Raw genomic sequence first — 12,500 nt, forward strand, 5'->3', positions numbered from 1 at the left:
CGCACAAAGTTATGTAGATTTAATTTTGCCGTCTTTGTCGACATACGCGAGTCTAGTCGAGTGCGAATAAAAGAAGGAGAGTGAGCGTGAGTGAGTGAGAGAGAGTGGGAGTGAGTGAGAGAGAGAGAGAGAGAGAGAGAGAGAGAGAGAGAGAGAGAGAGAAAGTGAGAGAGAAAGTGAGAGAGTGAGAGAGTGAGAGTAACCGAGACAGAGAAAGAGAGACGGAGTGTTGGACTTGACCTTTCACGTGTGATGTTAACTTTAAAAACAGCGTCGACGCTCCAGTCCGCCGCCTTATTAAGCTGCAGTGGAAAGGAAGGAAGAGAGAGAGAGAGGAGAGGGAGAGGAGAGGAGAGGGAGAGGATGGGGTAAAAAGAAAGAAAGAAAGGTCTTTCGTGAAGAGGGAAAAGGTCGAGACCAGCAAGGGAAGGAGGGAGGGAGGAGGCACCCAGTGGCAATGTCGTCGCAATTTCTTTTTTTCTTCTTCTATTTCGTAGGAACTGGAAAGGAAGATAAAAGAATCGAGAGGGGATAGAAAGGGCCGGGGGAGGTTTGATGATGCTGCCCTTGTCTATCAGTTTTTAATCTTGGGAGTGAGTGAAGGGACATTCGTGTGTTGGCGAGGGGAGAGAGGGAGGGAGGGAGGTAGGGAGGGAGGGGGGGAGGAGAAGGATGTTAAAGACTAGCAGAGAAGAGGAGGGAGAGAGAGGAAGGTACAACGGAGGAAGACATGGGTAGGCTGGGAGAGGAAGCGAAGGGGGAAAGCTCCCACACGCATTGCAGGGTGGATTAATTTGAATACTGGTATCGGTGGTTGTCAGGAGCGTTCAATCTGCCTGCCAGCACCGCCTCGCTGACGTGTTCAACCGGGCGGAGGGAAAGGAGGGAAGGGAAGGGAGGAGAGGAGAGGGGAGGGGAGGGGAGGAAAGGACAGTGCAGGGCGATGGAAGTTTGGAAGACCCAGAATGTGATGACCGTAAGTGGAGTAAGAGTAAGAGTAGGAGAGGAGGGGGTTGGCAAGAGTAATCTTGACAGTGGACGCAAGTGGAAGAGGTTAGAGTGGCGTTAGGAGGAGGGTAAGAGTGGGGGGTCAGAGGGATTGAGGGACGCGCTGGAAAGAGGCGGGAGAAGGGAACAGGACGGGCCGGGACGCGAGGGAAAGAGAGAGGAAGGGAACGGGCCGACCGAGCGGGAGTAGTAGAGGGGACGCCGACAGGGAGGAACGGACGAGGGGAAACGAAGGAGTCCTGTGCCTGGTGGGTCCCTTGGCTAGTTGGTTGGTTGGCTGGAGAGATAAAGCTGACAGCGCTACTGAATGGCTGGGGGTTGGTAGATGTCTAGATGGATAGAAACCGTTCCGACTTGCTGTCTCCTCAGATGATGGATAGATAGGTTAGTTAGATGGCTGCCTTCCTCTGTGTCTCTCTGCCCTTCTGCCTTGTTCACTGTAATCAGATGAGCATGGACGAGACAGTGTGAAGAGGGTGATTAACCAACCGATTTCCATCTAGAATTAGGTCTAGTATATTTATGAATCTTTTTTTCTCGTCTCTAAGCGTCATTTGAATATCACCCCCTCCCCCCTCTTTTCCCTCTCTCTCTCTCTCTCTCTCTCTCTCTCTCTCTCTCTCTCTCTCTCTCTCTCTCTCTCTCTCTCTCTCTCTCTCTCTCTCTCTCTCGCTCGCTCGCTCGCTCTCCCCTCCCTCCTTCCCTCCCCCCTCCCCCTCTCTCCCTCACTCTCCCCCCTCTCTCTCTCTCTCGCTCTCCCCTCACCCTCTCTCTCCCTCACCCCCCCCCCTCTCTCTCCCTCTCCCTCTCTCTTTTATCTTTGGACATGAAAGAGCACTTCATGCAAGGATGAGTGAAGTTTAACGCTTTTTTTCCCTCCCCCTTTCATAAAAGTTCATGTCTTTGGTCTTGGGCATCGAGAGAGAATGGGAGAAATGGGGGGAGAGATGAAGAGAAGAAGAGGCGGGGGAGACAATAAGAGGAACAGAGTATTTTACGCATTGACTGAACTTGTTGGCGACGGGGAGGGAGAGGGGAAAGAGGGATGGGGATATCTTTTTCCTTGGCCCTTCTAAAGCACCTGTCGGATTGAATTCGCGCATCTGTGTCTAGGAGTGAGGAGGGAGGGGGAGGGATGGGGAGGGGGTAGCGATGGGGGCGTCGACACGTGTTCGATGTGTTGTAAAAGAATCCCAATTCTTTTTGTTAGGTGCACGGTTGTATGCATTTCCAGTTATTTTTGTTGATGCCTTTCGTTAATGGCTTTGCGTCAAAATGAAATGCGCAAATAGAAGTGAATTCGGAAGTGGTGACTCGTGCTTATTAATTAGTATTGGTTGGTACTTCGAGTGATGCGAGTCGCGAGTAAGTCTGTGGGTGGGTTCGGCGGGGGGCTTCGGGGTCCTCGCCCTCGTCGGCTCGAGGTGATCCGCCTTCTGGTAACTTTTCTTGTGGGAAATGTTGTCACCTCGGTGGACTTGGCTCTTGCACGAAAGGCGGCTTCCACTCCTCAGAGGACTCCGTGACCGTCGCGGGGGAATGCATACTTTTTTGATTTTCTCTTGTTATCGTCTCCCTTTCCTTCTCCCTCTGTTTGATGGGCGTCACTCGCCATTTTGTGTCCGTCGTGAGCCCCGAGGCCTGGCTGACACGAGGAACTGAGACTTGTTCACGCGAGTTTTGGAGGGGGTGGGGGTGGAAGAGCAAGAGGGGACAGGGCGCAAGGGAGGGGGGAGGGGAAGTAGAAAAAGTGATGGGGGAGCCTTAAGTTATCCGTGGGCTTCGTAGAGAGAGAGAGAGAGAGAGAGAGAGAGAGAGAGAGAGAGAGAGAGAGAGAGAGAGAGAGAGAATCCCCGACGCGCGGCGGCCGTGGCGGCGTCGCCAAGCAACGCAACCCTCGCTGCTCACAGTAACCATGGCAACCGTAGCACGTGACCGCCATGCCACCGACGCCGCCACCGACGCGGCCGCCCGCTGCCAATGCCATCGCCATCAGCCCACCGCTCCGGCAACCTGCCACACCCGCCCGTGATACGCTTCTTGTAGGGGCCGGGTGGAGGAGTTCGGGCCAGAGGGGCGGGGGGCCAGGGGCGGGGGGCCAGGGGAAGATGACCGAGTCCCCCTTGGCGTGCGTATATCCATCCTGAGGGGCGAGTATACACCCACCCACTCGCCCATACTTTGGGCAAGAGGTGCAGGGATGAGATATTGCGGATGGTCAATAAACGTTTATTTGATAGAAATAAGGAAAAATATTTGGGTCAGAATCGTGGTTGTATTTCTGTCAAAGTTACTTGTGCCTATTAGCGGTGATTTGTTTTCCGTTCGAGGTTATTCTCCTTACGCAACCTGTCCGTGAATCTCTTTATTTTCCGTTTTTGCCCCCTAGTTCAGAAATTATTTCGGTTCTACGAATTTTGCGTGATGTATTCACTGTAGTATCATGTTCATTTATTTTATTTTATTTATTTATTTAGTAATATTTTAAAATCTTTCCTGCTTGTTGCCCTTTGAAGTCGATTGCGTCTTGCGTGTTACCAAAATCCGGACGAAGCTTTTTTTTCTCTTTTCTTTTACATCCGTAATGACGGCGCTTCTTATCGTGAAATTGAACTAGACTTTCGTGAATCATTTCGTGAACGCCGGACAGTTGTTGCATGCGTTTTTTTATGGTGATGGCGTTCGTAAAACTGCGCAAAGTGCCTTCATCTAGATGTTATGTAGTGGAGTGTGAGGGGGCGGGGGGCGGGGGAGGGCAAAGAGGGGTTGACTTAGGAAGAGCTCATTTTTTCTACTGTTCTTTCCTTTCTCCTTTGATCTCCCTTCCCTCTTCGCCCCCCTCTCCCCCCTCTCCCCACCCCCCTTCTTCCATCTTCCGTCTCCTCCTCCTTCCTGCCTCCTTCTCCCTCCTCCCCCCCTCCTTCCTACCACCTCCTTCCGATGGCCTCCGTCAGATCTTTAAGTACTCAGTCAAGGTGCATAATCACCGCTCGGAAAGGCGGGGGGGGGGGTAGGAGTAGGGGGTTTGGGGTCGGGGTATTAAAAAGTTAGAGGCGGTAACTTCTTTTTATCAGCTGGGCTTTTTTTTCTTTGGAGGATTTGAACTTAAGTGAAAGTTTGCCCGCGCCTGCATCTGCGCGTATGTATTAGTATTTATGTATATGTGTGTGTGTATGTGTATTTATATGTATGTAGAAGTGTGTACGTGCACATATGAAAGCGTAAGTTTCGAGTTGGATAGTGTGTGCGTGATATATATATGTATGTAAAGACAGGACTTGCGTGCGCCCGATATGTATGTAGCCTTATCTTCGTCCATGGCGTGCGCGCGATGTACGTACCTATTTTTACGTACATCAGGTGTGCATGGGGAGCGAGCAGCGAAGTACCCAAGCCCTTTAATAAATCCGGAGCGTCTTATTAAACGAGTGAATGTATCCCTAAAGCATTCGTGGCCAGCGGACGGTGGGTGCGCGGCAGACATGCGACAGGCAAGCGCCGCCATTCGGCCGTCATGGCGGTTTTTTGAGGGGGAGGGGCCCACTAGTTGAGATTTTTGTTTTATCCTCTGAGGTCTGGAGTTTTATTTTCCGTTCTCTATTAATTTCCTTTTTGGTAGATAGGGATTTAGATATGTTCTTGTTCTTGGTTTCTCTTTACACGGATTTGTTCTCTCTCTCTCTCTCTCTCTCTCTCTCTCTCTCTCTCTCTCTCTCTCTCTCTCTCTCTCTCTCTCTCTCTCTCTCTCTCTCTCTCTCTCTCCCTCTCCCTCTCCCTCTCCCTCTCCCCCCCCCCTCACTCCCACACACTGATTCTGCCCTTACCTCTCCCTCCCTCCCTCCCTTCCTCTTCGCCGAGAGTTGTGGAAGCCATTCACCTGAAGAACGGGCACCCGGATATGTTCTTCATGGCGGGGGATAGGGTTGGGGGGGAGGGGGAGTTTGGGGATAGGGTTGGTAGGGGTGGATGGGTGAGGAGATAAGAGACGGGGTTGGAGTGGGAGGGGCGAGGGGTTATACATCAGCTGATGAACAGTACAGGTGGTTTTGTAGGAGGCCAGCTGTAGTGACAGAGCGACAGGGGGTTGGGGGAGCGGAGGGGGAGGGGAGGGGTTTATCGGGGTGTTAAGTGGGGAAATGACGGGGTTACAGTTCGGGAGGGGGGGTAGGTAGGGGTAGGAATAGGAAGGCGTGGGGAGGGGGGTATTTTGGTATGGGAATGGCATTTTCTGGATGACAGGGCCCAAATAAGAGAGCGTTTTGCGTTACTGCGATACTAATCTCTCTTTTTTGTCGTTGGTTAGGCATAGCTAAGTGACAGATGGCTAGTTAGGTGGGTAGAAGTAGATTATTTTCTCTCTCTCTATCTCTCCCTCCCTCCCTCTTTCCCCCTCTTTCACTCTCCCTCTCTCGCTCTCGCTTTTTTCGCTCTTTTTCTTTCTCACTATTTATTGGTGCCTCTTCTTTCGCTTGCGGAGTGCCGTGTTTTCGACACTAATTTATCTATTTTCAAGTACTGCCTCTTAGGGGAGTGGAGGGGGGGGAGATTGGTGTACTGTCAGCGTAAATTAGGATACCAAGCATACGGCAACGCTATCCTTTGCTTTTGCCTCCTGTCTTAGTCCCGTGTTTTTTCTTTTTTTAACTTTCCATTTTCATTTTCCTCTTTAGTTTGGAACTAACTATCGGTTGCCAATACCGAAGGCGCTGCTGACGAAATCTGTGTGTGTGTGAGTGTGAGTGTGAGTGTGAGTGTGAGTGTGTGTGTGTGTGTGTGTGTGTGTGTGTGTGTGTGTGTGTGTGTGTGTGTGTGTTTCTATGTATTCGCACATGTATCTTAACTGTTGTCCCTTTAAAAGTGACATGAGTTGTATTGATGTAGGGGGGACTTGTGGGGGAGGGGGGGGGGCACAGAACCGGATGTGGTTGTCTGGACATTTAAAAGGGGTGGGAGGGAGGGTGGGGGTTTGAATAGGAGACGAGAGAAGGAAAAACGTATGAGAGGGAAGATAGATCGAAAGGGAGAGCGAGCGCGTGGTTTGATGACCTTTTCAACGAAGGCTATTTAAAGCACAGCTCTATTTCTCTCCGTCACTCCCGATCTTATTTTATCTACCTGTCTATCTATCTATCTATCTCCGCCGATGATGTCCCTACGTGGAAGGTCATTAATGATCTGATGGGATCTGTGAGTATTTAGGTGAGAGAGGAAGACAATGGGAGGGGGAGGGGGGGGGGAGTGTGTGAAACCGTAGTAAGACTGACTCACACACAGACTGAGTGCGACGCGACCTTCACTCGTGTTGCACATTGGTTTTGGGTGTGACACGTTTTTTCTTTCTTTCTTTCTTGCTTTTTGTTTGCGTTGACATATTATTTCCTTCTATTATTCTATATCATTTCACTTGTATTTTCCTTTTTTTATCCTCTCGCTCTTGATTTTCCTTTCTCCTTTCTTTGTTGTCCCTGTTTACTTTACTTCCTTCCATCTCCCCCCCCCCCTCCCTCTGCCCATAGCTCTCATTTTCCCCCTCTTCCCCTTCCCCTGCATTCCCACTATCCTCTTTCCTCTCCTTGCGTCAATCTCTCCTCATCCCTCCCTTTCTCCTTCCTTCCCTCCCTCCCTGTCCTCCTGCCATCCTTCTCTCCTTCTTTTCTTCCCTCTCTCCCTCCCCACCCCCATCCCCACTCCCACCCCCATCCCCATCCCCATCCCCATCCCCATCCCCATCCCCGAACTACACGTGCCCTGTATGTAGGCTCGCGTGCCTCGTTATCAGCGCGTCGTGCAGTGAAGAGGTGATAAAAGACTAGTTTATCGCCGGTTCTTATCAGTCTTGACGATACGCTTTATCTCGTACGCGCGCCACTTTTTTCCTGGGGAGTCTACAATGGATTTGTTTGGTGCGGATGAATAATTTTGAGTTGTCTGTTTATTATTATTATTATTGTTATTATTATTATTATTATTATTATATGATATGGAGGATTTGTGCCCGCGGGTTCTAACGGGGGTTGATTGAGAAAGATGTGGAAAGATATACTTGCAGGTAAATGCACGAGAGTGAGAGAATAAGGGTATAGTGAATGAAATTGAACATCAGACCGAAGATTACAATGAACGACAATCCAAATGTATTGGAGAGAAAGAGGGAGGGGGAGAGAGAGGGGTAGGGGACAGACAAACAGAAATGCGGGAGATGTGAAAAGAGAAGTGTAAGGGGGGCGGGGGGGAATAAGTTTTCTTGTTTGCGCTCGATTGCTTTCTGTCAACTCTCCTTCATTTCCTCCTCCTCCGTTATATCTTCGTCCTGAGGAATGTAATGTAATTCTTTATCAGATTTTCGCCGGCTGTCTCAACTTTTCTCTTCGTTCCTTTTTCGTAATTGTTCCTTGTCTCCCTTCCACCTTCGTTTCCCTCCCCCTTTTCCTCTGTACGCCCTTGTTTTTTCCCTCTTGAGGATTGTCTGTAGGAGAAAGAGAAAAGAGAAGAAAGGAGAAAGGAGAAAGGAGGCGACGAAAGAGTGGGAGGAAAGGGAGGAGGAGTGGCGGCGGTAGTTGTTGCTATAGGCTTGTTCTCGGGGTTCGTTTGGAGCATCGATTTTTTTCGCACTAGGGGGGAGGTGGGAGGTGGGAGGGGAAAGATGCCTTTGTCTTTGTCTCTCTCTCTCTCTCTCTCTCTCTCTCTCTCTCTCTCTCTCTCTCTCTCTCTCTCTCTCTCTCTCTCTCTCTCTCTCTCTCTCTCTCTCTCTCTCTCTCTCTCTCTCTCTCTCTCGTGTGTGTGTATGTGTATATGTGTATATGTTTTATACATACAATATCACACACACACACACACACACACACACTTGTACAAATATTCAACCTTCAACCTCTCCTCCTTCCCTCCTCCCCTTTCTCACTCTTTTATCTTTTCATCCCTCCCTTCACGCTCCCTTTCCCCCTTCACCCCCCCCCCCCTCCTTGATGAGAGAAATCGAAATCGAAAGGAGAATATGAGCGAGAGACAGAAATCCGGCTTGGATTAAGGAATAAGGCAAGGGGAGAATAATGGTCATCTTCCAAGAGGGGGAAAGAGGAGGACGCCCCTCTCTCAGCCGCGACGGGGACCTGGAAACGCAATCTACTGCATTCCGCCTTATTCACGCCGTCGAGGGGAGGGAGGGGGGATATGAGGAAGGAGTGAGAAAGAGAGGAATTAGACGAGGACGAGAAAGGGGAAAGGGTAAAGGGGAAAGGGAAATGAGAAGGGAGGGGAAATTAAAGCCGAGGTAGGATAGGTAGGCAAGAAGGGCAGCATCAGCAGGAGGAGTAGGCAGTAGAGATAGCAGGCGTGAGGGTGTGTGTGTGGGGGGGGGGAGGTTCTCTGGCGAAAATTGGTCTGGGTGAGGAGATACTCCTGGGGGGGATCTTGCAGTAATCCAGTTGATTGGTCGAGAGCGGAAGGAGGCAGAGGGGGACTGGGGCTTCATTGTCCCTAGACTTGTGAGTCTTGTCTCTGTCTTTCTTTCTTTCTTTCTTTCTTTCTAAGTACATATGAGGATATATCTTTCCTTGTATCTGCTTCCCTCTTCCTCTTGTCTCTTCCCCTTTTGTCCCTCTGATACTTTCGCCCACTCCCTCTCACTCGCCTCGTGTGTGTGGGTGTGTTTTATGCAGGCATTGCTTGGTGTGTCGATGGCCAATGGTTTATTGAAGTAGCGTGAACAGCATACTTGGTTAAACAATGTAAAACACACACACACACACACACACACACACACACACACACACACACACACACACACACACACACACACACACACACACACACACACACACACACACACGATACAGTCTCTTTCTCTCTCCTCTCCTCACTTCGCTTTCTTTTCTTTTTTGTGTCCCTACTTTCTTTACTTTTTCTTCCTCTATTCTGCTTCTATTGTTGGATCTCAAAAGAAAGCTCCTTTACCCCCTTCCCAGAATGATTTTTTTTATTTGTGCTTTTGATGGCTTGGGCTGCTTCTCTCACCCTGTTTATATAAATATATATATATATATATATATATATATATATATATATATATATACATACATAATATATATATATATATATATATATATTATATATATATATATAATATATAATATAATATATATATATATATAGAGAGAGAGAGAGAGAGAGAAGGCGAGGTGTATATATCACTCTCTCTCACTCTCTCTCTCTCTCTCTCTCTCTCTCTCTCTCTCTCTCTCTCTCTCTCTCTCTCTCTCTCTCTCTCTCACTCTCTCACTCTCTCACTCTCTCTCACTCTCTCTCACTCTCTCTTCTTATTCACCTTCTCTTGTCCCTCCCCTTCACTTCTCCCTCCTCCCACATCTTGAAGGCTTTTTGACTTGGATAATTGATGTTATTCTTGAAGGCTAGTTTTCTCTCCGTTGAACGGTAATTACATTTTCTGATGTCAGGCGTTTGAAGTCATTGCTCCCCCTCCTCATCCATCCATCCCTGCCCCCTCCCCATCCCCCTTTTCTAGTCTCTTTAAAGGCACTTTCATCATCCGACCTCACTCGTTTCTCCTCTTTATTTCTATCTCCTCCTCCTCCTCCTTCTTCTTCTTAACCTTCCCTCTCAACTGACCCTGTTTGCCTCCTGCCTGCATGACGTCCGTGCATGCGTGCTTGCTAGCTTCATCGGCTTTCCTTTCGGTAGTGGTAGGACTTTGATCCTCCCTCTCCCCCGCGTCTTCTGCTCTCTGGGATTGTTCACCGGGATGAATCCTTGTATCCTAACAGTCGGGCGTGCGGTAGGATTCGCCCCTTTTTCCCTTGTTTCCTATTCACAAAGGCACTGTCGTTGATCGCTGATGAGAAAGCACATTTCTTCTTCTTCTTCTTCTTCTTCTTCTTTTTCTGTTGATATATTGATGTTTAGTCAATTATCTCTTTTCTGGGGATGTGGCGGTGGCGATGAAGGTATAACAAGAATTTTAACCAAAGAAAGGGGGAAATGAGATTGTTTCTCTCCCTCTCCCTCTCCCTCTCCCTCTCCCTCTCCCTCTCCCTCCTTCCCTCCCTCTCTCCCCCACTCACTCACCCACCCAATCACCCACCCTCTCCTATCTTTATCTACTCGCTGGACTGCATATTCATTGTGCGCATGTCCGTGCGTGCGTCCGTACGTGCATTTATGTACGTATGTGTAAACATGTGTGAGCATAAGCGGTGCGCTGAACACCAGGAGTAGCATGAGGGATGCCGGTTGTTCTGTTGTTGTATTTTCCTCATTATTTTTGAACGGGTGGAGGGGTTGTCTTCAGGAGAGCTCTTTCTTACATATGTTTGTTTTGGGGGGCATTTTAAGAAGATCTTTTTATTGATATCGGAATTCCAATGTTTAAATTGATTCTTGCTGAGAGTGGATTGGGGGGGTGGGGAGTGAGATGCAATTGGTTTTACTGTTGTTTTTGTTTGCAATCAGGAGAAGGAGGTCTTTAAGGCTGCAAGATTGAACCACAGGGTGTGATTTGAATTGATGCGTGTCTTTTGGATTCAACTTGATTTCCTTTTGTCTTCCCCTTCTTTTTATAGGGATTCATAAACTCTATAGATTGCGCACACATGTATACATCGGTGTATTCATAGTATGTACATGATATAATATATATATATATATATATATATATATATATATATATATATTATATTATATTATATTATATTATGTATTTGTTACACATACACATGTATGCATACATATTCTATACATAAAATTTCCAATATGAGCTTCTGACACTTCCTTAATTTAGAAATTGGTCATAACTTGTGTATTGTCTGTGCATTTTTACGGTATTGTTTTCTAAAATTGATATATAAATCACCCTGATCAATTACTGTCTTTTAAAAACTTTTATGACTGTGATGATCTGTGTGTATTTTAACATCTTTATTGTGTATTAACATCTTTATGAAATATTTAATTATATTATGTTGTTTTATTCAAATTAACTAACTCTATTTTTTTCTTTTTTTTCCCTCCCTCCCTCCCTTCCTCAAACCTCCAATCCACAAACCAATCAACTCTCCTGGTCTTCTCAACTCTTTATTTTCATCCTCCTCTTCCATCATTATTTTCCTCTTCCTCTACTTACCATAATCTTTCCTCCTTCCTTCCCTCCACCTGCACCCTCCCTCCCTCCCTTCCCTCCTTCCCTCCCTCCTTCGTTGGCTCCCCCTCCCTCCCCTGCAGCTTCAAGGTGAGCGTGGAGTCTTGGATGTCAGGCATGATTAACGGGATGGACTCCTGCGCCCAGAACGGCACCGCCTCCTCCAACTCCTCCCAGAGTGGCCACATCGAGGAGTCCAAGACGAACCTAATCGTGAACTACCTGCCGCAGAACATGACGCAGGAGGAGATCCGCTCCCTGTTTTCGTCCATAGGCGAGCTGGAGTCGTGCAAGCTCATCAGGGACAAAGTCACAGGTGAGTCAGGTGCGAACAATCAATTCTTTTTTCCGTTTTTTGGGGGGTGGAGTTTGCTGTGTGTGTTTGTGTGTGCGTGTGTTTGCTTTGTTGGGGGGGTTTGTGTGTGTGTGTGTGTGTTTGTTTTGTAAGGAGGGGGGAGGGGTTGTTTGTGTTTTGTGTGTGTGTGTGTGTGTGTGTTGTAAGGGCGGGGGGGTTGTTTGTGTGCGTGGTGTGGTTTTGGCTGACTTAGGGGGTTATAGATAGAAATAGTTGTAGATGAACTTAGTAATGACTGTGCATCATGTATATGAACATACGTTGATACACACACAAAAAAAAAGAGATCGTAGCATTGTGTCTTTTCACCATTAACCTTTTATTAATTGTTTCGTAGTGTGGGAAGAAGTTGTAGTAGGTTTGACTGACCGATTGACTGCTAACGAAGTGAATGAGGTAGTTGTGTAGTTATGTAGTTTTTTTTTCACGAGTGCTGTGTGATGATATATATTTGTGTATATTGTAAGGTTTTCTTAGTTTGCTTTCATTCATATGTTTCATTATTCATTTATTTTCCATTATCGTTTGCCAATTGTCATCCACTCGGCACTATTATCACCTTATCATTTGTTCATTTATTCACTGAATAAAGTTTTGCCTTCATTGCCATTTACCTGTTTATTTGATGACCATCCTTATTGATTGTTCTTTGTTATTATTCTATAATCACCATTGTTATTATTCCATTTAATTGTTCTTTGTTATTATACATCAATTTTTGTCCCTTTTGTTTTTTGTTTTTTTTGTTTTTTTTTGCATTGTTTTTGTGAACAGCACAGCTTGCTTTAGGATAATTGGTAAGTGTGTTGGGAGATTAATGCTTATGTGAGGAGAAAAAGAGAGAATGTTAGGAGAAAGAGAGAGAGAAAGAAGTGAGCGAGCCAGCGAGAGCAAGAGCGAGAGTCGTCGCCATCTTGGCAGACATAAAATTGTTTGGCTCTGTACTGTTGCTATATTTGGTCGCATTAATAATGGTTCGCTTTTATA

The 12,500-nt window shown here is 47.2% G+C and overlaps 1 protein-coding gene across 14 annotated transcripts in view; it reads left to right on the forward strand.

Annotated features, from left to right (window-relative positions):
- The window catches only part of LOC122259184 (ELAV-like protein 1), a 169,647-nt gene that overhangs the window by 92,380 nt on the left and 64,767 nt on the right, over nucleotides 1-12,500 (forward strand). For 10 of the 14 annotated variants that reach the window (XM_043025779.2, XM_043025787.2, XM_043025788.2 and 7 more), the window contains one exon: nucleotides 11,242-11,483. In XM_043025779.2, coding sequence (XP_042881713.1) covers nucleotides 11,242-11,483 — 242 coding nt within the window. The remainder of the gene's footprint in view (nucleotides 1-11,241; nucleotides 11,484-12,500) is intronic. The other 4 variants (XM_043025780.2, XM_086553443.1, XM_043025791.2 and 1 more) reach the window with 1 other exon arrangement.

The sequence above is a fragment of the Penaeus japonicus genome, unplaced genomic scaffold, assembly GCF_977035675.1.
Source record: "Penaeus japonicus unplaced genomic scaffold, GWHDUDI00000001_assembly GWHDUDI00000028, whole genome shotgun sequence".
Lineage (NCBI taxonomy): Eukaryota > Metazoa > Arthropoda > Malacostraca > Decapoda > Penaeidae > Penaeus > Penaeus japonicus.